The sequence below is a fragment of the Oryza glaberrima genome, chromosome 12 (genome assembly GCF_000147395.1).
Source record: "Oryza glaberrima chromosome 12, OglaRS2, whole genome shotgun sequence".
In the NCBI taxonomy this organism is placed as follows: domain Eukaryota; kingdom Viridiplantae; phylum Streptophyta; class Magnoliopsida; order Poales; family Poaceae; genus Oryza; species Oryza glaberrima.
Window position 1 is genome coordinate 6421353 of NC_068337.1, and position 25482 is coordinate 6446834.

Genomic DNA, 25482 nt, shown 5'->3' on the forward strand with positions numbered 1-25482 from the left:
TTCTTTAAAGCTTTATAACTTTATCATTTCGCTTATGCTTATAAGACAAAATTTTAATTTTTAACTTTAAATTTAGAGTTCATTTTAGGGTTTTTTCATCGTAGTTTATTTTTCAGCCTTTGTTTTTAAACCACTGAGAACACACATATGAAAATTTTATTCACAGATTATTTTCGTTTGCAAATATTCCCTAAATAAGCCAAACGAGGGCCCCGTTGGGCTCTGCAGCTCCCTGCCAAACATGCCCTTAATCTGGGCCGCCCGTTTCAGATCGTGTGGTTCTGTGACCCAACTGCCTAAGCTGCAGTTGAGCTACAACTGCACAACAACAAGGTATCGGAATCCAAACCCCCAAAGATCCCCCCTCCCCTCCACCGTCGCCGCCTCTCTCGCTCGCGCCGCCGGCCGCCGGCGATCCTCCCGCCGGAGCACGCTCGCCTGACCTGGCTGCCTCCGCCGCTTCGAATCGAAGCCCGCATCTCCCCCTCCCTCTCTTCCTCTCCAGACAGTCCCCTACTCCCCTCTGCTGCACTGGACTTGGGGTGGGGTGGAGCGGGAGATCCATCCAAGATAGCTCGGAGTGAGTGATTTCCCCTTTTTTCTGGTAAGGAAGTCCTCTCCTGCATGATTTTTCAGTTCGAATCACAGTGAGAACAAGTACCTGAGGTCCCCTCCGATTATTCTCCAGAAGGTTCTAGAAGCTTGGAGGATGCCGAGGCGGGAGGGTGGTCGCTCTCGCTCCGCCGCCTACCTCGTCCTCTTCGCTTCCTGCCTTTTAGCTGTTGCGGCGGCATCACACCAGGTATATATCTATCTTGTGCTGGATTGGATCGGTAGTCTTCTTGCTTGCTGAATTAGAGATCCGTACGTTCAGTTCCTGTTATTTCAGGGTGCAGAAGAGGTGTTTTTTCTTTTGTATGTAGAATTAAGCTTTAGGTTACTTTGATTTGATAAGTATAAATGAAATGATTCAACATTCTGAGCTTGGGCTCAACTTGTGAGCATTACGTGAGACGGTGTCATTCATTCCATTAAGAGAATTAATTGGCGTTGGGTCCGCATCAGCTAGTCTATCTGCAGATTTGTTCTTTGTCTTGCTTCATGCCTAAAGGGAACATTGCAAGCTTGCCTATGTTGATATGATTTGCTTACCTGACTTGTTTTCCTTGTATAATTTGCTTTGTGATGCCCGTCGTGGTTTCTTGCAACGATTGATTGTGAGATGGAAATTCGCCGTGGTAATTTATTATAGTAGTATTTTTATGCAAAACAAAAAGGAGAGCTGTTGCATGTAAACGTTTCTCTGGTGTCCATGCTACTAGTTTTTTCAGTAAAATGTTGATACTAATGGTGTGCATGTTGAGTAGGCATGTTTTTTATGTGAAGTTAAGTTCTTATGGTAGGTGTGCAGCGTACTGCCATCAATTATTCGATATACCATCCTATGCTCAATCATCACTTCCTTTGAGTTGTTGCATATACTTGCAATGGCTACATTCTATTAGAAAGCAGCACACTGTTATTTGTATTAGCTGATAAGCAAATGACATTTCAGGATATGAATATGCATGCTTCTCATGATAAACACGAAATAAGTAAATCTTTACTTTGTTACAGTGCAAATTACAATTTGCTGCTATATCTACTAGAAAATTCTCTTTGATTTTAAGATGAACTCCTAATTCCCTTATTCTAGCTAATCTGAATATTCCTTTTGTGCTATAGGAATTTCATGAAGCTGCTGGATCCAGGTACTTAAGCTCACAAACTCATATGGAGGGAAATATGTTATTTAATGTTTTATTTTATACATGCCAGTCTAAATTCTAAAATAAGACCCTCACCTAGTCCCTCCCAAAATTGTACCTTGCCTTTTCAAGGCATGACACTACAAGCAAGATCCTTGCCGAGATTAGGTCCTCTTAATTCCTAAAGTAGTTCATTCCTTGGAGCCTTAATGGAAATTGGAAACGCTCTTGCTTGACTCATGACCCTCTGTCCTTTTAACTTGATTCTAGAACTCTTCTTATGTCACATGAACACACAAATCAAGTGCATTGCTCAAGGGAAAGAAGCCGTGCAGCTTGGAAAGCTATTGATGAGGTAAAGCATGTGTAACATGAAAATGCCCAGTGCATTGGTGCCTCTATAATAATATGACAGATTAACATTTCCTTTCTATGCAGTATTTGATGCCCTTTGTGGAAAAAGAGAAATATGAACTCCCAAGCAAATGTAGACTTCATCCTGGTAATGACATGTTTCGGGAACAGGAGCAGCATAAGATTCACTTTGATATAAATGAATGGCGCTGTGGTTTCTGCAAGAAAGCCTTCCGAGCAGAGAAGTTCCTTGATCAGCATTTTCACAATCGGCACAATAATCTTGTGGATAATGTATGATTCTTACCGATTTGCATGAGACTTTCAATCATCCGTTCCATAAATCACTTGTACTAGTTTCATATCTGCTTTCTTTCTTTGATAGTATTGGTGTAGCCTGTGTGGTTTCTGCCACAAGTGTGATTATATTCTTTCCCTTCCTCATTAATTGAAAAAATAACAAATTCAAGGCTCTTCGAAGTTCCATTTATAACTATTTACACGAGACAGTCTTCTGTGGGATTTTCTTGGCAATGCATCTCCTAGTGCAGATCTAACTTGTTTAATCTATTTTTGTTTCTTCATTATGATTGGCCATGCTTAGAAATGCTGATTGTTACACTATCTCCTTTAGAGTCAAGGAAGATGCTTGGCTGATCTATGTGGAGCACTTCACTGTGATCTGATGTTGGAGTTTAAGAAACCAAAGAGTAAATGCAGTGCAACTGCAGCTGCAAGGAATCGTCATCTTTGTGAGGTTCTTATCCTTTTGTTTTAACCATTCTAAATCCATTTTTTTCCGGGGACATTCTAAATCCATTTATTTGTTTGATTTCATTATATTCATATAGCATATCAAGAAGCATATTCATGTTCTGCTATTACTAATTTGCATTTTGTTTTTATCTTGGACTGTTTGTGTGTAAATATTACTATTCCCATTTCCTGCTCTACATATCGAGGATTGCATTAGATAAACTACACATCATTGATATGTTATAACTTTTGTCTTTAGCTATTCTCATCTTATGTGACATATTTTTTCCTTTGAAACTAATATTGTTCTGCGCTGTGATCTTGTTGAGAAGCACCAAATTATGCATGCAGGCATATTGGTGTACTTGTTATGTTAATTAGATGAAAATGAGGGACCTTTGGATAGAGATTTTCATGCTTATCTATCCCCTAATCAACGAGCAGACTATGGGTGCTGTACATGCTTTACTTATAAGCACTATTTGTATTTACCTTAATCCATTATTGCAATGGTATTGAAGTTTTCTGTGTCCTTTATCTTTTCATAAATCAGTTTGCTACCTTGGTTCTTATGGTTAAACAATAGATGTGATATACATTGAGCATTTTCTGGCCTACTGATGGAAATTATCTAACTCAGTTTTGCTTCTGCTAATAGAGCCTTGCAGATAGTTGCTTTCCTATTAATCAAGGGCAATCTGCCAGCCGTCTTCATGGTAAGTGAGCAACTGAGCACTACTTGAATCTAATTATCTGTCCTCATAGCACTCTCGTGTAGCTTTCTTGCTTATCCAACTTGTTTCACAGAATTTTTCTTGCGCCAATTCTGTGATGCCCACACATGCAAGAATGGCTCTAAACCTTTCCCCAAAGGTGGCAGGGTGAGAGAATTCCTAACTTGGAAACCTTTGATTGATTCAGTTATGGGTTTCTCCTCACAAAACAAAAAGGATTCTGAACTTTTTGCTGCATTATTGAGCTACATATGAAAACATGAATTTTAAGCAGGATCTGATTCCAATAAAAATCAGCAAATAACATTTGGAATAAGTTAACAGTTTTTTCATCTCTTGTTCTGGACTGTGGAAGCTTTATAATATTTTTATTTTGTGTAATATCAACTTTGATTGGAGTATGCTGTAAAAAATTTTTGTGGCGTATTGCAGTTTAAGGTTATCATACTTTCATATAGCATTTACACTTTAAACATGCCAAATGTATGCCCTTGTAGTTCACACTTGAACAGATAATGCGTGATCAATGAAAAATAATCATTATAGCACTTGGACAGAACTCTTTTATTTCTTTATCCAGGTCCAAGGTCCTGGATATTTCTCATTGTGTAACTATACTCCTTTTACTAGCTAAAGGAATAAAAAGTATCTGAAATCTTATCTTTGTACTTTTCCTTTTGTGCAGAAACAAACAAACAGATTCTACCTGGCTCTCTGTGCCTTAACAATAGTACTTTTGCCACTGTTCTATCTCATAGTATTCTTGCACCAGAGGTCTGTGCCACAAGAACTATAATTATCTTTTACTTCGAACATTCTCTGGTCTGATCCTCATATTTTGTGGTTCAGGGAAATGAAGAAAGGCGGTCAAAATTTAAGACGAATTTCGAAAGTTGTCCAAAAGAAAAAACCATCTTAGGTACCTAATTGTAAGTTGCCCTCCACAGTAAAGCGTGATAAAATATTTATTCACATTTTTGCGCATGATAGGAACTAGTATCTACCTGGTGCTATTTATCTTCTCTATTTTTTTTTGTGTCAAGATGCTCATGCTCTTTCTCAAGTTTTCCTAACACATGAGCATATTATTCAGAGGGGAAAAAAAATCTGTGTGGACTAACTTTTCCTATTTTCAGCCATGCCCTGCTTCTTCCCTATGCAGCCCCTCATGCAGATGCAATCGTCAAGAAGCAAACGTGTGCTTTTTATGTGAGGTCAAGCAAGATAATTTTTCGATGCCTTGCCCAAGCTGGAGTCTTGTTGACCTCTGTAGTTCATCCCTTGAAATGTGGGTTTACATGACCGTGTACAGACAATCTCATGAGACTATATGTACATTGAAGAATGAAAATGTGTATCCAATATTTGGTAGGCTCTAATTTGAATCCTATGGGCTTAGATTAATGGAATAGAAACATCCCCATATAATTTGTAATATTTGCAAGAGGCTTGGAGGTAATTGTCATTATTTTGGTATTCGCAAGAAGTGTGCCTCGGTTTGGGCTTTTCGTCTAAATCCTAAGGCTCTCTTTGTTTAGGCTTATAAGCCAAATTATAAGTCGAAAAGTGTAAGCCTAAACAAACATGCAGCTTTTCCGTTTGGCTTTTTGGAAGCCATAAGCCACTCTAATAATATTAAGCCAAAAGCTAGGTTGTAGAAGCTTTTTTGGCTTATGTGAGGTAGATGTATTACTCAGCCACTAAATTTAGAACATTAAATCCACTGGCTTATAAATCATATAAGCCAATAAGCTGACTTAAAAGTCTAGGCCAATAAGCCTAAGCCTAAATAAAGAGGGCCTAAATCCCGTGGGGCATGCATGTTGTCACAGCGGTTTGCTTGTGCAGGTAAATCGAAAAAAAATTAAATTACTAGCAAAAAAATATCCGTGTATTGCAATGGGAATAATAATATTGGCATGTCATGTAAAAAGGCAAGAGCGAAAGCATTTGTTGACTTGATAGACAACGCATTGTAAGCATATAACTGACAACTTACCCTTTGTTTGTATTGAAGTTGCAAGGTTAGTGTAACCCGTCCAAAAGAGAAAACATTGCTAACTTGTTATATGTTCGTATGCTTACATGCATATTAATCGGCAGTTATCTTTAATAAAGGGTTATACACGACTGTTTAAAATAAGAGGAAATTTCATAAAACTACACATACTTTGCACAATCTATCACAAAAATACATTTAATAACTTATTTTACAAAACTACATATTCAATATCTTCATTTATCACAAAACTACATGTACTTTGCACAATATATCACAAAACTACAGATTTAATAATTTGTTTCACAAAACTACATATTTAATATCTTTATTTATCATAAAACCACATGTTTAGTATCTTTATTATCACAAAACTACAGGTTTTAGCATGAAGACACTAAATTTGTAGTTTTGTGATAAATGAAGACACTAAATGTATAGTTCTTTGATAAACGAATATACTAAATCTATAGTTTTGTGAAACATGTTCTTAAATCTATAGTTTTGTGATAGATTGTACAAAGTACCTGTGGTTTTGTGATAAACGGATATACTAAATCTGTAGTTTTGTGAAACAAGGTCTTAAATATATAGTTTTGTGATAAATTATACAAAATACATGTAGTTTTGTGAAATTTACTCTTAATAATGTTTTCATATGATTTATTTGTTCTAATATAGATATGTGTAGAATACGTAGAGCATTACTGATCTATAAACTGCATTTAAAATCAAACGATCTAGACAAAAAATATCAAAGCACTCAAAGCGTAGTACCAACGATATGATGAGCATATGTTTGTGTTTGAACACGTACTCCTACGGGATGTAAATGACGTCTCTAATGATTAGAGTGGGCCTGATGACTGTGCGGAGGAGGCGATGGACTTAAAAAATAGTATCTTTTAAGTATGTACTCCCACCGTCACATAAAAAACGAATGAGGTTACACATCCTACTATTATGAATCTGGACAGATGTATTTTTAGATTTGTAGTACTAGAATATGTCACATCTGGTACTAGGTTGATTAGAATATGTCACATCTGGTGCTAGGGATATGTCACATCCGATACTAGGTTGATTTTGTATAAGACGGATAGAGTAAATCTAACTGTCATAAACTTAAACCAGAACACGTTACTCTCGTATAATTTTGCATTTAATTCATTTTTAAATGCACGACGAACCGCTTGTGCAGGGAATCGGGGACTTGAATTTCACTCACCCCTTAGCTGAATCTTCAAAGAGGGAGTACTCGCTACTCGTTGCAGGAGTTCCTTACTCCGACATAACTATATTTTTTAAAAAAAAAAACTTTTTAAGGTATTAGAAGTACCTGCATTACCAAAAGAAAACAACTCTTTATGGTATTAAAAGTAACAACATTTTTTAAAGTAATTTTTCATAGTATTTGAAGTAATTATGAATAAAATAATTTTAAATAATCTAAATATATTTTAAAAAATAAAAAGTCAAAGTTATGTTTTAAAACCGTGTCGCTGTCCAAAATAACTTCCTCTGTACTCCTTGCACTCAAGAATCAGATGTATTGATTTGTAATGACCGGCAAAACACACAGGGTCTCACGTTAGGAATTCTTCCGTACTAGTAGTATATTTTAGATTCCACTGTTAGTCAAGTATAAATAGGTTAAATTACATTGTAATTATAATTATACTATATTTACACTATAGTTACACTGTAGTTACAAATAAATTTGATTATAGTTTCTAGTTAAGCTAATAATCGCTTGCATGTAATGGTTTTGTACGATTATGTTATTCCGATGTATTGATTGGTGTTTAATCGTATTGTTTGAGAAATGAAGTCCGTACTATTTTCATCGATCAAAGAGACCAGATTGTGCAAATAAAAGTCTGTAGTTAGAGGCCCACTAGTCTTGATCGTTGAGTATAGATCCTGCTGCCCAAAAAAAAAAAAAATCTGACTGCTTTAAGCTCTGTTTTATGTCATTACTTTTATTTAGATGGTCCAAAAAAAACCCATTTATATGCACACATTTTATGGGCTATCATGGGCCGACCCATGTTGGCCCAGGAAAGGAAAAAGTACACCGAAGGTCCCTCATCTTGTCATCGAATTACAAAATCGTCCCCCAAGCACAAAACAGATATGATACATCCCTCAACTTACAAAACCGTTCACTTTAGGTCCTTTGGTGGTTTTGAGCCCGGTTTTGTCCCACGTGGCGGCTGAGTCAGCGTGTGACCCACGTGGGCCCCATATGTCAGGATGCCACGTCATCCCATCCTCTCCCTTCCTCCTCTCTCTCCCTCTCTCACTTCTCTCCTCTACGACGGCAGCGGCGGGGCTGCTTCTTATTCCCCGAAACGGTGCCGGCTGGGGCACCTGGCACCCATGGTGGAAGCGGCCGGATCCGGCGAGGGCATGCCGGCGGGCGTCATGTCAGCCCCTGCAAGGAGTTGAAGGTCGTCGAGATGGCCGCGGGCGAACGGTGGGCAACGTCAAGCAGACCGCGGGCGATGGTGGCCGGCGGCGGCATGCATGGACGACGACGGGCCTTCGGCGGCGGTGGTGGAGGACGTGGATCCGTGCCCGGATTTGGCCGTCCCGCGGCCAAATCCGAAGCTCCCGCGTTGAATCTTGCCGATGGCGGCACAACAACAACAGCGTCGGCGGCGGAGCCTGACAATCGGGAGGCGGTGGCGTTCGCGTGCCGCCTCGCTAGGAACGACGGCGCCATTAGACTGATTGTCATCCCAACGACGAGCGTCGTCGATCACATTGGCATCTACGGCAATGATGGCGGTGGCGGCGAGGAGGAGGTGCTGTCCATCGTGGTCCACGACGACGACCCTGACAACAGTCGTGGCCTCGTCCCTGGGGACAACCTCACCGTCTGCGGCCGCGGCTTCGTCGTCGGCTACGGCGAATCCGAGGCGGCAAATCCGCCCCTACAACCATCCATCTCTTGACGCCGACCTCGCCGATAGCGGAGAGGCTACGGCGAATCCTAGGGGGGGCACTGTGCTCGCGCTCGTCCTCCTCCTTGCTGTCGCGGCGCAGGCGCAGCAGGAGTACGAGGTCACGTCCTCCTTGCTGTCGCGATACGGCGCGGGCGAGGACCCTCGGCCGCCGCCTCATGCGACCTCTACCTCCGCCGCCGCCGCGGCGCCCTGCGACGCCTACCTCGTGCTCCGCTCCTCATCGCTATACGTCTCCGTCATCTCCATCTCCAACCTCCTCAATGTCACCGCTGCCGCCGTCATCGAATCCAACGCCGTCGACCTGGTCGCCGCCGACCCTCTCGTCCTCGCGCCTGTTGTTGGCGACCTCCTCCCCACCCGCTGGCTAGCCTACCCGAGAGGAGAGAAGTGAGAGAGAGGAGGAAGGGAGAGGATGGGATGACGTGACATCTTGACATGTGGGGCCCACGTGGGTCCCACGCTGACTCAGCCGCCCACGTGGAATAAAACCGGGGTCAAAACCACCGAGGGACCTAAAGTGAACGGTTTTGTAAGATGAGGGATGTTTCATATCTGATTTTGTGGTTGGGGGACGATTTTGTAACTCGATGACAAGTTGAGGGACCTTCGGTGTACTTTTCCCCAGGAAATTTGGTCGGTGGCCCGGCCCGTCCCAGCCCATCTTCATCCCTGTCGTAACATCACACCGGGAAGAGGAAAAGAAAAAGGAAAAAAAAAAAAAAGAGGAGGAGACTCCTCGAATCCTCGACTCGAGCAGGAGCTCCCAACCCCCGGAGAGATCTCCAGCTGCGAGGCGCGCAGCGGCGGCGGGCGGTGGTCGGCGGTAGCGGCGGCGGGGATGGCCGGGGAGGACGAAGCGCTGTACGAGATCCGCCGCCTCGCGTCGGGATCCCACGAAATCCCTCGTGTGAGTTGCGCGAGACGCCCGACCCCTCTCCTCTCCTCCTCTCGTTCACAGGCGCGGCTCCTCGAATCCGATCGCGGGATAGTACCCGTACTACGGGATTCACGGGTTCATGGCATGTTTCGGATTTTCTTGTGAACTTCGATAATTTTGGACGGGCGGGGCGGCACTTTTTTTTTTCTTTTCAGGAGGGGATATTGTCTGGGTTCATCGCATTGACTCACACTTCTTAATTTACTATTTTTATGGAATATTTTGATCAAATTTTCTTTAACTCACTGTACGATATTTGTATGTGCAGCCATGTTGATGTTTATTTGTATTGTTCTCAGAGCTATAATTTGTATTTTATCCTCACTGTTTGCAATGGCAGGAAGGAGAAATCACTGGAACAAGTGGTGCTGCAGGAGGAGTTCTCTCCTATCTCTCTTTACAGGGTACATCACCTCCCCTCTTCTTGCACTCGCATCAAATCATTCACTAAATCTGTCCAGGAGACGATGCATCTAACACTAGCTACTGCCACTTTTCTTGTTAGGTGTAAGCAAGCTCAAGGAGAGGTGGACTAGGAACAGCGCACTGGGTTGGAGTAAGAAGAGGAGCAGGATAAATGCAGCATTGTTGTTTGTCTCACGAAACGCAGACTATGTGGGGGTAGCTGTTGGGAATCGCATAACCGTCTTGAGGAAGGGCGATGGGTATGCTTCACCTTGTGGCGTATATACGAGTAAGCAACATTCTACTTGTTACACATCATTGAGTTTTAAAGTATCGCTCATTGGCGATGAAATCATAAATGCTGCAATGATTACTAAGCAAGGAATGGTTCTCATGCTTTTAGAGAGTATTCAGTTATCCCTTTCTTCTTTTGTATCTGATCATAGTACATTCCATTGTATATGAAATGGGTGGTTCTGAAGTTGTCCTTGTTTGACCTGGGCATTAGCCTTTTTCATGCTTGTAATGTTAATAACACCAGTAGGCCATGACACTATGACAGGTAACCTACAAGGTTGCAAATCATTAGATAACTTCAGGAGCAAATGTAGTGGCTGCTATCATGCAAGATGTAGTTCTACCATACCAGCTTGGTTGTTGCTACTTGCTATATACTTTGGTAGTTAAACATGAAATTTTCTGTCAACTCCAATTTTGCTGACTAAACTGGTGACAATTTGGGTGGCAAGACTATTGGAATGAGAATGACTTAAATATGAAAAAATCTACTATCATCAGTTCACTAATCTATTGGATATTTTGCAATTACCTTTTAGTATATTTTTGCAACCACTACTGCCATATCCTAGGCACTGTCGGTCTACTTCCTTAGCATTTCTTTTGAATCTCTTGAAAAAATTATAAGAGTATGCAGTGTGTTGTGCTGCAGTAGATGGCACTGGATTTTGATGTAGATTTACTAGTCATCAAAACTGTTGTGTTCAAATACTTAAATTACGATTCCTAATTCTTTCTGGTCAGATAATGACAGGATGGCTTTTTTTACAAATGGGGCTTGGCTGGAGGCTCAAGGCATTTTAGGTGTGGTGGATGACTTGAACACACTTCATTTGATCAAAGAAAATGGAGAGGCATTAACAAGGAGAACAAGCAATCAGTTGAAGCTGTCTTATCCTATCGTTAATATAGTTGTGCATGATGGCTCAAGCTCGGAGAGGTGATCCTTAATTGGTTGTTATAACTTTTCCCTTTAAGGGCTCATGCACAAGTTTTGTTATCTTTGGCTGTAACTATTAATATCGGTATACATGTTTGTAGGCCGGGTTTCTACATTTTCACAAGTGATGGCATGGTTCATAAATTTGACTACATGCAAGATCATGAAGCAAACCTGCAAAAAGTTGCCATATTGATTCAAGATGCGGTATCAGCTAAGACTCCTCAATTGCCACATAGTGTATCATGCGTTGATTATCACCAGGATCATTCATTAGTGGTCTTAATTGGGAATCCAAATGCCTTTTTAAGCTCCAATGGCTCCTCTGGTATACCCTTGCTCTTACTGGTTTTTAGTTTTTACTAATACCCCTATGAGCAGTTGTCAACCCTGTACTTTATAGCATTTTGTGCTGCATACATAATAAAATTGTGTAATAACCAAGTCATTTGATATCAAATATTGATCTTGAATGAACACATTTTGGTTTTATGAAGATCTACTGGCCTAATGTTTATGTTGTGTCTAATATTTTTGATGTGATGTTTTAGGAGCTTGTTTTCTATATGTGTTGCACTTCAACGGAAATCTGGAATTTAGTCTTTCGTTTCCAAGTCTGCAGTTGGAAGGGACATTTTTTCCTCCTAAGGACCAAGCAACTTTTGCTTCATCTGCAAAAGTCAGAATCTCACCTCAGAGCAAGCATATTGCTACATTGGATTTGAATGGTTCTGTCAACATCTTTGTACTTGCTAATGACAAACGCTCTGCTTCACTTCATCCTCCCAGGAATGGTACACAACTGAGTGATGTTAAGGACATCAGTTGGTGGACAGATAATATTCTGATGGTGGTAAAGGAAAAAGGTAGCATTAACATGTACAGCATCAGTGGAAACAGGGTAGTTTCAGAAGATGGTCATGTTCTATCTACACCACAACTGGAAAAGGCAAGAGCTGTTGAAGGATACACTTTTATTTTGCAATCAAGCCGGTACGAAGGAAACACTACATTTGAGGAGGTGGATAGTAACTCTATGCCTAACCTACAAAATGTTTCTAGAAATAATCAGCGTTCCGAGATGGATAAAATAATTTGGAGCCTGATATCATTCTCCAAAATTACAGTCCCAGAAAAGTACTCTATTCTCATCAGAGGGAATCGATACAAGGAAGCTTTGGATTTTGCCTGCAAGCATAATTTAGATAAGGATGAAGTTCTTAAAGCACAGTGGTTGAGCTCCGATGGAGATGTTCATGATATAGACACATACTTGGCAAACATTAAAGACCAAGTATTTGTATTGTCAGAATGTTTGAACAAAGTTGGACCAACAGAGATTGCTCTGAAAGCCCTACTTTCTTTTGGCCTTCGTATAACAGACCGTTTCAAATTTTCAAAGTTGGATAACAGCATTGATACCTCAGCATGGGACAGTCGCATCATTAGGCTTCTTTTGTTGCGTTATAATGACTTGCTGGAGACATTCTTGGGAATTAATATGGGAAGGTATGTTATGACCATTATAATGATTTTCTTTACACATATAGATGCAATCAGATCAACTTCATGATATATTTGAAAAATTTACTACTACACTGCAGTTCTTAAGCTATATCAGTTTCTACAAAAATATTAATCTAATTAATCGACTTCTTTCATAACATGGAGGAATGGATCATTTCTAGTCAAATGCAGTAATTTGAAGAAATATTTTTTCTCGCCACTGCTCTCCTTTTCTATTCATACATCAGCATACTTTTTCTCACAGAGATAATTATGACTTTATAGACTTTCAATAATCATTGAAAATTTACCAGAAAGTCTATAGACTAGTAAAAAGAGAACCAAACTATTTATTGCTGAGCAATAGAAAAAAATACGTTTCTGAAATGTTTGAGGACGTAATGTAAAATATGGCTATGTGCATCCTTAATTGGTGCAGAGGCTGGAAGTTATACTTCTATTGTCCAAAAAACTGTAGAAGATTGAAATGTCTCTTATACAACGTATCCTTTCAGAAAAATCTAGAAAACAATGTGTACTTCGCCGCATGTTTCAGTATTCCTCAGTGTTTTTTCAACACTGACAAAGTTCTTCAATGCAAATCATGAAATTTTAAAAGATTTATTCAAAAGTATCCCTGATTATATGTTACAATTATATTTAATTTTTCATGATTTTCCAAATTTCAAAAGGGCATAATGATCATAACGTTGTGAAGATGGCGATGGCAAAAGAGATATTTGCAAATTCTTTATGTAGAATAGAATATGGATCTCAGGGCTGAAACATGTTGTGATTTCGAGTAATGATACCATATTATCATTAATCATTCAATCAATTCAACGGCATTTGTAATCTGTTGTAATTAGTATATTTCTTATCAAGGTTAAGTTAACATCGAGAAGTCTCTTAATTATATACACATTAAGGAAAAATTCGAAGGGATTAGGTGGTTAACATCCAAGTAAATGATTTGTGATTCCTTTTGCATGAGTTTCCAACTTGAGGGTCCAGTAGTATTTGCTCACATGGAAAATTACTCAGGCCCCCTTTGATTCAAAGGAAATTCATAGGAATTTTAGGGCCCCTTTGAATCGCAGGATTGAGAAAACGTAGGAATAGGAAAAACATAGGATTTTGATAGGAATGTAAGTGTAAAATTTAGGATTGTAAAACGCAGGAAAAACACAGGAATGACCATTTGATTGAACCGCAGGAAAAACACAGGAATTGGATAAGAGAGATAGACTCAAAGGAAAGTTACCAAGAGGTTCTACCTCATGTTAGGGCCCCTTTGAATCACAAGAATGAAAAAACGGAGGAATAGGAAAAACATAGGATTCTGACAGGAATGTAAGTGTAAAACAGAGGATTGCAAAACACAGGAATAATGTAGTAATGACCGTTTGATTGGACCACATGAAAAACACAGGAATTGAGGAGAGATAAAGACTCAAAGGATTTTTTCCAATTTTTTCCATAAGGTTCTACCTCTTGTTAAAATTCCTCCAAAACTTGGGAAGAGGCATTCCATAGGAATTTTATAGGATTCCATAGGGTTCATTCCTTTAATTCAAAGGGCTTTGTAGGAAAAATTCCTATAGGAATGAAATCCCCTAAAATTCCTATGAATTTCCTTTGAATCAAAGGGGGCCTAAATTTCCTCCAAAACTTGCATGGGAAGAGGCATTCCATAGGAATTTTATAGGATTTCATAGGATCCATTCCTTTGATTCAAAGGGCTATATAGGAAAAATTCCTATAGGAAAAAAATCCTCTAAAATTCCTATGAATTTCCTTTGAATCAAAGGGGGCCTAGAGGATTTTATTCCTATGGGAATTTTTCCTATATAGCCCTTTGAATCAAAGGAATGGATCCTATTAAATCCTATAAAATTCCTATGGAATGCCTCTTCCCATGCAAGTTTTGGAGGAAATTTACATGAGCTAGAACCTCTTGGTAACTTCCCTTTGAGTCTATCTCTCTCATCCAATTCCTGTGTTTTTCCTGCGGTTCAATCAAACGGTCATTCCTGTATTTTTCCTGCGTTTTACAATCCTATGTTTTACACTTACATTCCTATCAAAATCCTACGTTTTTCCTATTCCTACGTTTTCTCAATCTTGCGATTCAAAGGGGCCCTCAATGTGTTAATTGCACGTTTGATCATTGTACAGTTTCCCCTCTTTCTTGGAATCACCAGCTTGCTGCTTGTGCTTTCTAGCTAAATGTCATTTTCTTGTTTTTCAGGTTCTCAGCTGTAGAATATAGAAAATTTCGTTTGATGCCTCTTGTGGAAACTGCTGTTGCTCTGGCTGAAAGTGGCAAAATTGGCGCCCTTAATCTTCTCTTCAAGCGTCATCCATACACTATATCTTTTGACATTTTACATATTTTGTCTGCAATCCCAGAAACTGTTTCTGTTCAGAGTTATAGTCAGTTGCTACCTGGGAAATCTCCTCCTAGTGTTGTGATTTTAAGAGATGGTGACTGGGTTGAATGCGAACAAATGGCATCATTCATAAACACTTGTTCTGATCAGTTGGAGAAGAATGGAGAGTTCAAAACAGAACTACTTCTAAAGCATTCTGCTGGCTTTTCATGGCCATCGATTGCTGAACTTTGTGAGTGGTACAAAAGCAGAGCAAGGGACATTGACTGCTTAAGTGGACAGCTGGAAAATTGTCTTGCCATGATAGAGCTTGGATGCCAAAAGGGCATTGTAGAGTTGGAACCATTTTTTGATGATATTAAATATCTTTATGAAGTTGTATATTCTGACGAGTTGAGTGAGTTTATAATGAACCTTGCGATGTGGGAAGATCTTCCTAACTATGAGAAGTTCAAAATCATCCTTAAAGGAGCCAAAGAAGGAACAGTTGTCCAACGACTAGAAGAAAAGGCAATCCCTTTTATGAAAAAGAGATCACACTTGATCTGTTTGAGTAATGAAGAAAAACACAGAGAATCATACCTGATTAGATGGCTGAAAGAGGTTGCTTCTCAAAATGAGCTCTCCATTTGCTTGGCTGTATTTGAAAATGGTTGTGGAGACTCACCAATTCATGGGCTTTTCAAGGATATTGCTGAAATGATAGAAACAGCTGTTCACTGCATTTATCTATGCTCTGCAACTAACCAGTGGAATACCATGTCATCAATTTTATCAAAGTTGCACCATAAGATGAAGCGAGAAAAATCTATGTTGGCCAGTGAAGAAGATTATAATTTCAAAGATGCTAAGCAAGCCCTTGGCACTTGTGTGGTTTCTTTTGATGACATGCAATATGTGTGCACTAGAATCTTATCTGGTCTGAGTTCTCCAGGGGATTCTTATTCTCATGATTCAATAAATTACCAACTTGATAATATCAAATCTCTTGATATGCTGGAGAAGAAGCTAAAAGTTGCTGAAGGCCATGTAGAAGTTGGCAGACTGTTTGCTTATTATCAGGTATTAATGCCTATTCAACAAAAAATTCTGTTTCTGAATCTCTAATGTTAAACATGCATAAAATTACAAAAATGCTAAATGCTTTGGCAACACCTTAGTAAAAAAAAAGCTAGTCTGCAGTGTTATTCCTATTCTTATTGTGACTTGTCTGCTATAGCTGGATGTGACTCACATTGTTATTTGTTTAAAATCATGTCCAACTTTGGCAGGTCCCAAAGCCAATACATTTTTTCCTGAGCACACACTTGGATGAGAAGAATGCAAAGCAAATTATACGGTTGCTCCTGTCAAAATTTGGTCGACGTCAACCTGTTCGATCAGACAATGAGTGGGCTAACATGTGGCGTGATCTGAAACATTTCCAAGAAAAGGCATTTCCTTTTCTTGATTCAGAATTTATGCTGGTAGAATTTATTAGAGGGCTTCTAAAAGCTGGTAAGTTTTCACTAGCCAGGAACTATCTGGGAGGAACAAGTGCAGTTTCTTTGTCCATAGAAAAAGCTGAAAATCTTGTTGTCCAAGCTGCAAGGGAGTATTTCTTCTCGGCTTCAACTTTGTCCTGTAATGAAGTAAGTAAATGTCACTAAATTGTTCAGTAAATATTGATCTTGTATGTCTGTTGATTAATGCTAACCTGGACTGTACAAACATTTGCAGATATGGAAGGCCAGGGAATGCCTAAACCTGTTACCTAATAGTATAAGTGTTCAAGCAGAAACGGATATAATTGACGCTTTAACTGTCAGACTTCCTTATCTAGGGGTGACTATCCTTCCTGTTCAATTCAGACAGATTAAGGATCCTATGGAGATCATCCGAATGGTTATTACAAGTCAGACAGGGGCATATCTTCACTTTGAAGAGATTACTGATGTCGCAAAACTTTTAGGGTTGAAAAATGAAGAGGAAATAGCTGCTGTGGAGGAGGCTATTGCCAGAGAAGCAGTCGTTAATGGCGACCTTCAGCTAGCCTTTGATATCTGTCTAACTTTGACTAAAAAGGGTCATGGTGCAGTGTGGGATTTATGTGCTGCAATTGCTAGGGGTCCTCAGCTCGATAATCTGGATACAAGTACCCGTGGCAAGCTGTTGGGCTTCTCTCTCAGCCATTGTGATGAAGAATCTGTTGGTGAATTATTGAATGCTTGGAAAGAGCTTGATGTCCATGATAAATTTGAGCAATTAATGATTTCAACTGGTACAAATCCTCCTAATTTCTCGACTGATGGCTCTTCAATCACACCACTTCCTGTCCAAAGTGTGCAAGATATACTTGACCTGAGAGAAGACATTAGTGATGATAGAGGCATAGATCATGTTGGGATTGTTAAACAAATGCTATCAAAAGTTTGCACAGACTTGTCAAATGAAGATGCATATAGGTGGGAATCTTCTTTGGCAGAAAGCAGGAAACTCTTTTCCTTCTCTGCATTGGAATTGCCATGGCTTTTGAAGTTGTCCAATGATGAAGAGCATGATGGTAAAAAACAGTCTTTGAAGACTGACCATCCCATCAGGAGATATCAATTTTCAACCAAAGTAAAAGCAATAAATTGCATTATACATTGGTTGGCTGTAAGTGGCTTTTCTCCCAATGATGATCTAGTCATGTCTCTTGCAAAGTCTGTAATAGAGCCTCCTGTTGACGAAGAGGACTATGTTCTTGGCTGTTCCATTCTTCTGAATCTCATGGACCCTTTCAATGGAGTGAAAATAATAGAGGAAGAGCTCAAGAAACGAGAATGCTTTCAAGAAATTAGCAGCATTATGAATTTAGGAATGACATACAGTTCGCTCAACAGTTTGAAGAAAGAATGCTCTACTCCTGAGCAGAGGAGAAATCTGCTGCTTGAGAAATTCCATGAGAAATTTACCTCAGTCGAATCAGGTAGGTGTATGCCAAGATAGATGCTGAACTTATTCACTGATTTTCCTGTGGATAGTCACTCTAGTTGAATGTTGCATTGTGTCAATGGCCATTAATCATTAACTCATTTTCATTGTCCTTGCTTTTACTTTTGGTCAGATGAGTTAGACCAGATTGATGAAGCAAATGCCACATTCTGGAGAGAGTGGAAAGCAAAGTTAGAGGAGGAGAGACGACTGGCTGATCAAGCAATGATGCTCAAACAAGTGTTGCCTGATGTCGACACATCTCGATTCTTGTCTGGTGATGTCAATTACATCAAAAATGTTCTTTTCTCCTTTATTGATTCTGTTAAGCTGGAGAAGAAACATATACTGAAGGAAGCAGTAAAAATAGCTGAGACCTATGGCTTGCGACGAACTGAGGTCTCTCTCTCTCTTAACACACACACACACACACACACACACACACGTGCAGCACTAATTTATTCTGTAACATCATGCTGAGTTTCTTGCACCACAGATTTCTCATGTCACAAAATATTGTTCATTGATTGTAGGTGCTTTTACGATTTTTGGGCTGCGCTCTTCTCTCTGAGTCTTGGGATAACAATGATATTCTGAGTGAAATTTCTGAATTCCGTGATGATATTGTCAACTCAGCTAAGGGTGTGATTGATATGATACATTCAGATGTCTATCCAGAGATTAATGGTTATAATAAGCAACGTCTCTCTTACATTTATGACATCCTTTCAGCATGCCACTCATATCTGAAAAGGTCAAGTGAGATAGAGTTGACATACCCTGAACATGTCCATACACATAAGTTCGAACCATTTCAGTATTATAAGGTCCTAGCTGAAGAGTGCAAGAAAGTATCTTTCATTGATGGCTTGAATTACAAAAACATAGCTGGATTGGATAATCTGAACTTTGAGCATTTCAATGAAGAGGTATGCAAGAATATCCATGCTTCAACTGTCAGAGCTCTGGCTGATATGGTACAAGCTCTCGTGAGTATGTATGTCGATGTACTGGCCAAGGGACTCATATCACGGCAAGGTGTTTACAAGCATTATGTTCTTGGTTTGCTGGCATCTTTAGAAGGCCGCACTGAAGCAAGATCAGACAACATAGACTCTGAAAAGGTGCAGGCGGTCCTTTCTGAAATAGAGTTGAACTATGATAGTTGCAAGGAATACATCCAAGTTCTTCCAGCTACAGATATTTCATGCATCATTATAAGGTATTGCATGCTATGTTTTCATTGCGACTTAACAAGAAACCATCCACAGGAGCCTTCATGGAAGAAACCTCTGGATGTGTTGGTAATGCTTTGGATTAAACTTATTGATGACATACCGGTGGAGTCAATGGATGCTTGTCCATATGGAAGGGCAGAATACTTGGATTCAAATAGGTTATCTCACTGCATGAGGGTTTTCAGACAGCTATTGGTAGATGATAAGATAACAGTGTGTCAAGGTTGGGATGCCATCTCCATGTATGTAAAAATTGGCCTTGGTGATGAAATCCCGATGGAGATTTCATATTTTTGTCGATCTATGATTCTTTCCGGCTGTGCTTTTGAATCTGTAGCTCAAGTATACCATGGAGGACAGGAACAATTGGAAAATGAGAGTGTAGACCCAAGCAATCCTTTGGATCTCTTAGAGCTTTACAGTGCTACTCTAGATGATTGTTTGTCAGATTTGATCAAGAGTCCTAGTGAGTCTCAGATATTGTTGCATAAATTGCTGTCGTCACTGAGCCGATCAACAGAGAAACACGCTGGCACTCTTGAGATGATTAGATCTGGTGTTTGGGGGAAGTTAATCAGCTTTTCTGAAAACATGCAGCTAGACAGCCAATTGAGGGTCTATGCTCTGCAACTGATGCAGTGCATCACAGGAAGAAACCTCAAAAGCCTTCCAAATGAGCTGGTTTCCCAGGTTGAGCCATGGGAATTGTGGTATGAGCCTGGGACAGGTTCTTCCGTAGCAGATGATAATAATAGTCCCTCCAGCAGCATTACAGGCACCCTAGTGGCCCTCAGATCTACTCAGATGATCACTACAGTTCTTCCTAATGCTAATATCACACCCGACAACCTGGGGACTCTTGATTCTGCAGTATCTTGCTTCTTGCACTTGTCAGAAAGTGCTTCTTCTGTTGAGACTATTGCTGTTATGGAAGCAGTTTTAGAAGAGTGGGAGCAATTGTTCTCTTCCAAAGAAGAATATGTTCCGCCTCAAGAATCACCAAAAGAAACCAATGATTGGAGTGATGATTGGGATGATGGCTGGGAGGCCCTACCAGAAGAGTTAGAGAGTCCAACGAAAAAGCACGGTAGAACCTCATTATCTGTTGATCCCCTCCACACTTGTTGGATGGAGATTATCAGAAAACTAGTTGAGCTTGGTGAACCACATAAGGTAATTGAACTTCTGGACCGAGCATCATCCAGAAATAGCATGTTAATCGAGGATGATGAAGCAAACCGGTTACTTGAACTCATATCTGCAATGGAACCGTTGATGGCTCTCAAAATCATGCTGCTTCTCCCTTATGAAACTACAAGGTTGCGGTGCCTGCAGATGGTTGAAGCAAAAATGAGGGAAGGAACAGTGTCCACCTCATCAAATGCTGACGATCATGAGCTGCTGGCCTTGGTTTTGTCATCTGGAGTCCTGCAGAGAATCGTGACCGAAGTGGAATACTCAAAATTGTTCTCTCACATATGTCATCTTGTCGGACATCTTGCTAGGTCATCGCAGAACGATCTCCTTGTAAAGTGGAACGATGAAGCGAATGCACCAGGGACATCCAAGACAAATAAATCTCTACTGTTTGCTAGGGTCTTGTTTCCTAGTTTCATATCTGAACTGGTGCTCAGGGGCCAATATCTACTGGCTGGCTTTGTCATCTCCAGATGGATGCACACCCACCCATCCCTTGGCCTGATGGATGTCACGGAGGCCAGCGTGCGACGATACCTGAATGGTCAGATTGTTCAAGCTCAGCAATTGGGAGGAACCGATGTTTTTCTTACTGACAATAAACTGTCTGTAAGCCATGCTCTCTCCACTTTACGATCAAACTTGGTTTCTCTTGTGCAAGCTGCATTGGCAACCCTTCCGAACCAAGATTTGTAGATGTGCATCGAGGTTTTGTGAATATTTTAACTCAACACAGGCAGGTGGTGTACTATCAGTGTAACTGTAACATAAGCTGTTAGCTAGGTCAATATTGCAAAGTTTAAACTTTTTAGGGGGGGAAATTATTGCAGAATTTCAACTAGCATTGTCAGAATGTTTCCGGAAAAGAAATACCATGTTCTTTTACTTGATCAGTTTTTACAGGACAAGCCTTGTTGCACAGGTAGGATGTAGACCCTGTTTATATTCATTTGTACATTTCTATTCATCGTAATTCGTAAGCACATTGTCTGAAATTGGGATCTGCCAGCTTCAAAACGCTGGCGATCAGGCAGACACGTTGAGGGCTGAAGTAATGGCTTTCGTGGGAGCCGCTTCAAAATACTGCTGTATTTATTCGCTAGTCAAACGAAATCTCAGTTTAAATTATCGAGTGGATTATCGCTTTGATTATAGATATAGATTTAAATTTTAAGAAATAAATTTTACAAATAGCTCAGAACAAGTGGTATAAACAATATAGTAGGTCCTTTTTTAATACATAGAATAAATACTTCACTTAAATAATACAGTGTATAAACCGAAAAGAACGGGGCCGAAGTATTTTCATTGTCCGACTCTTATGATGGCAATAGCCATTGCAACTCCGACTCTTCAATTCTAGAGCTACCCGGTGGCCAATTTTCGAGGAAATGAATTGATCCCGGTGAAATTCTTGCATTCCAAATGAGCTGTTCATAGGGCGCAGTGGAGGAGACAAAGGTCTTCTGACTACAAATTTTGGTGGATTTGATCTTTTTACTTAGGTCTTCCCTGCACCTTTTCTTCTGTTTAAAGGGAAAAGATACATCTTAGAGATTTTCTTTTACAAACGTATAGTAAAAGATACATGAAGAAAGAGAGGTAGTACATGACACACTGACTGAATCTTGAGAACTGGATTTGTAAGTACGTATAGTACCGTTCTTGTTTAGTATACAGTGTATTTCAGAAACCGACATTGTGATTTGAGATCTACAATTTGGCTCTTTTGGAAAATCTCACATAAGATAATAATAGACAATCAGACAAACTTTTAATAGAAAACTCAACTTCTTTTCGTTTATGAGATACTTCCTCTGTTATAGAATAAAACCACTTTTAACTATGAATATAGATTTATCTACAAGTGTATGTTCAGATTCGTAGTTAAAAGTTTCTATATTTCCAGACAAGAGTAGTATTCCTTTGCTCTCTTCCCTTTGTCTATTTACCAATTATATTTCTTGCAAACAAAGTTTGAGTTTCTTGTTAAGTTTTTGTATGATTATCTGTACATAAGAGAGTTTGGTGGCGTGTGTTGGTGTGGGGAATAGAACATGCTCTATTTGATCATAGATTGCTATAGTTTAAGATAGATGGTAGTATTCATTTTTTTATGAAAAAGGATTACTGAACTTTGAGTTGTCTCCGTAGTATTTGCCCCCTTATTTCACGACCCTCTGATCTGTTGGCGTTTTTCTTGTTTAGGGTCATGCACAAAATGCTTTACTCAAATGTACACAAAATGAGGGTTGGGAACCCTCACTCCTCAGCACGCAAAACGAAGTAGCATTTAGCATATAATTAATTAAGTTTTAGTTATTTTTTTAAAAAATAGATTAATATGATTTTTTAAAACAACTTTTGTATAGAAACTTTTTTTTAAAAAAACACTGTTTAACATTTTGAAAAACCTGCACGCGGAAAACAAGGAGGAGTTGGGAAGGGCTGGGAACGAACGTGTTGTGACAAACCCAAATTTTGCGTGTAATTCTCAGAAGTGATTAACAATCTTTACGACGGTACCTCTTTTTTTTGCCCCCTCTAATTTCCTCTCGAGAGATCGATATATGCCTAAACTTGTAATTGTGGAAACCCTAATTCGTACCTGCAACAAATCTGGGATTTTACAGTGATGCACCCATATTGAAAAGAGCCGCATGAAAAATGCTCGCGATGCACGTGAACCTGATCGGCTGCTCCTTCCTTCCGTCCTTTGCGTGACAGGTGATGTTCTATGTCACTTGCTCACTGCACGTATAGACGGCTCAGATGCCGGGAAGCATCCTGTTCACAAACTTTTTTTTTATTTTGCCTTGCACCTGACTCTTCAAGAATTTAGGGCTTGTTCACTTTGCTATCTTTTTCAACCTTACCAAGTTTTAGCATTGCCAAATTTTAGTAAAGTAGACAAAATTTTGGCAAGGTTGCCAAATTTCGGCAAGATTTCATGTGCTTACTAAAATTTAGCAACAAACTAAATATAACCACTTTTTTGGTAACTTTACAAAAAAAAAAAAGGGTAAGGTTGAAAATGGTAGCAAGGTGAACAAGCCCTTCGAAGAAGAGCAAAGCAACTTAAAAAGTAGAGTAAATATTCACAAAAGTCCAGTCCATTGGAAACAGGGCAGCATATAGTCTTCAAACTTTGATAGGCAGTTCAACAATTCTACAGACTAGGAGTACAATTGCATTGCACCCCACTTAGGTAGGTGTAGTTAATACTAACAATTCTCTCCTCATGAAGTAGATGTCACCTAAATTATTTTTAACCCTTGGATGATAAATCTAAGGTGCAAATTGTTTCTTCTCTTATGAAACTATACCCACCTCAGATATTTATAACCTTAGGGTGATCGATCTAAGATGTAAATAGTACAAATCAGAAGTCACTGTCTAGCTACAAAACAAAGCATGTCATTTTGTCATGTAACTTCAAGCAGCAATGCATGGAGTTTTTCATCCAGTAGTATTAGATTAACGCCCAGGCCCAGTATAAGCATACGGGAAAAGAACAGTTAACGCTCCGAACAGTTAACGCTCCCTCAACTACCGAATGAACCAAACCATGTAGTAGTTCAAACATGCTCAAAGCCTGAAATGCAACAGAGTAGTTCACGCAGGTAATAAGCATGCATGCAGGCACAAGCAGCAGCAGCAGCACACCCCCATCCATCTCCAACCCCCACAATCTTAACAAGAATAAAGCATGGCAGCCTGATGGCAGCAAGGAGCTAGTAATACAATACAAGATCTGAGCTCGTACCTCTTGCTACCACTTACCCCCCATGGCTTCCTTCCTTGCTGCTAGCCTGCTCATTGCCCTCGTAGTGTCAGGCTCTAACGTCGCTGCTACGCCTTCCCCATTGGCGGTGGTGGGCAATGGCGACATCGCCTCCACTGCACAGGAGATGCAGCGAGCCCGCTACTTCACCTTCGTCATGCTCATCAGGATGGTGCAGGAGAAGATCCCACACAACACCACCTTCCTGATGCCCAACGACAGGATGCTGTCAACTGCAACCATCCCGGAGAGCCAAGTGATGGAGTTCCTGTCAAGGCATTCCATCCCGGCTCCGCTCATGTTCGACGACCTCATCAAGCTTCCCAACGCAACAATAGTTCCCACAGCCCATTCGAGCCAGACAATCACAATAACCAATGTGAAGCACCAGAAGATCTACTTCAACAATATTGAGCTCATCAGTCCTGACGTCTGCCGCGTAGGAGATTTGTTCAGGTGCCATGGAATCAATGGAGTTATAAGGCCAATAGTACCAAGAGGAAAAGGGTCAGCTTGCCCTGGCCACCTTGCTCCAGCAACTGCAGCACCTGGACCAGCTTCAGGGGCAAACCGGTCCTTGGAGACGTCTTCGCTAACCTCTCCCAACATGAGTTCTGCCACAAGTCCATCCCTGCAACCTGCAGCAGAAAGCCCTCAAAGTTCAGACACTTCCACGTCACAAATTGCATCTTCTTATACTACACTAATCTTAGTGTTAGTCTTTTCCATTTTCTAAGTTTGGATCCATGGACATACAGTTCAATGGATGCATCTCTATTCAGGGAAAGCTAATGCAAGCTAGTAGTTTTTTGTCTGAACATGCCTTCACATCTTTTTCTGATCTATACCTATTTGGTATTTAGAGGAAAAGCTTCAAATATTTGTTAATTCATTTGATCACTGTTCTTTATTAGAAAAGCGATTATATTTTCCTTTTTTGTACGATGGGAAAAATTAGCAAGATGGAAATCAAGCCTTAAGAGTTTTAAGTTATTTCTGTTCCTATGATTATTATCATGCATAACACAGTAAGATCAATTATAACAACAAGATTAGTTAGACTATTGAGTAGGTTTCCAAAAGCAGGTCTGACCAACCTGGAGCAGCATCAACCCAAATTTGCCAGCCTTCAGCAGCTTCCCATGCATTTGCTGAAGATCAATGTGTTGGCCAGCCCAAATTAAACTGGAATGATTGAATGAATAGCTCCATGTTAGACAAAAGTTTTATGATAATATAATAGAAACAGAAAGTATTAACAACCTGT

At 40.0% G+C, this 25482-nt stretch overlaps 4 protein-coding genes across 6 annotated transcripts; all 4 read left to right on the forward strand.

Moving 5' to 3' along the window:
* The first annotated feature begins 329 nt into the window (after positions 1-329).
* LOC127758246 (uncharacterized) lies at positions 330-5060 on the forward strand. 2 transcript variants are annotated; one of them, XM_052283873.1, is made up of 11 exons: positions 330-604; positions 689-802; positions 1726-1751; positions 2019-2103; positions 2187-2396; positions 2737-2859; positions 3517-3574; positions 3666-3739; positions 4278-4366; positions 4442-4511; positions 4729-5060. In XM_052283873.1, the coding sequence occupies exons 2-10, from the start codon at positions 710-712 to the stop codon at positions 4509-4511; spliced, it is 828 nt and encodes a 275-aa protein (XP_052139833.1). In that variant the 5' UTR covers positions 330-604; positions 689-709; the 3' UTR covers positions 4729-5060. The 2 variants fall into 2 exon arrangements, with proteins under 2 accessions (XP_052139833.1, XP_052139831.1); XM_052283871.1 differs by having other exon boundaries at positions 332-604; positions 4442-4521.
* Positions 5061-8053: 2993 nt separating this feature from the next.
* LOC127757006 (uncharacterized) lies at positions 8054-8551 on the forward strand. The gene has a single exon (XM_052282411.1). It carries the CDS (start codon positions 8054-8056, stop codon positions 8549-8551), a length of 498 nt encoding a protein of 165 aa, XP_052138371.1.
* A 718-nt stretch (positions 8552-9269) lies between these two features.
* On the forward strand, positions 9270-21324 carry LOC127757180 (MAG2-interacting protein 2). 2 transcript variants are annotated; one of them, XM_052282628.1, is made up of 11 exons: positions 9270-9470; positions 9841-9904; positions 10006-10194; positions 10947-11142; positions 11244-11470; positions 11694-12651; positions 14900-16103; positions 16313-16672; positions 16761-17991; positions 18130-18395; positions 18530-21324. In XM_052282628.1, the coding sequence occupies exons 1-11, from the start codon at positions 9402-9404 to the stop codon at positions 21125-21127; spliced, it is 7362 nt and encodes a 2453-aa protein (XP_052138588.1). In that variant the 5' UTR covers positions 9270-9401; the 3' UTR covers positions 21128-21324. The 2 variants fall into 2 exon arrangements, with proteins under 2 accessions (XP_052138588.1, XP_052138589.1); XM_052282629.1 differs by lacking the exons at positions 9270-9470; positions 9841-9904 and having other exon boundaries at positions 10047-10194; positions 10957-11142.
* Positions 21325-24219: 2895 nt separating this feature from the next.
* LOC127757182 (FAS1 domain-containing protein SELMODRAFT_448915-like) lies at positions 24220-25306 on the forward strand. The gene has a single exon (XM_052282634.1). It carries the CDS (start codon positions 24220-24222, stop codon positions 24949-24951), a length of 732 nt encoding a protein of 243 aa, XP_052138594.1. The 3' UTR covers positions 24952-25306.
* Positions 25307-25482: the final 176 nt, after the last annotated feature.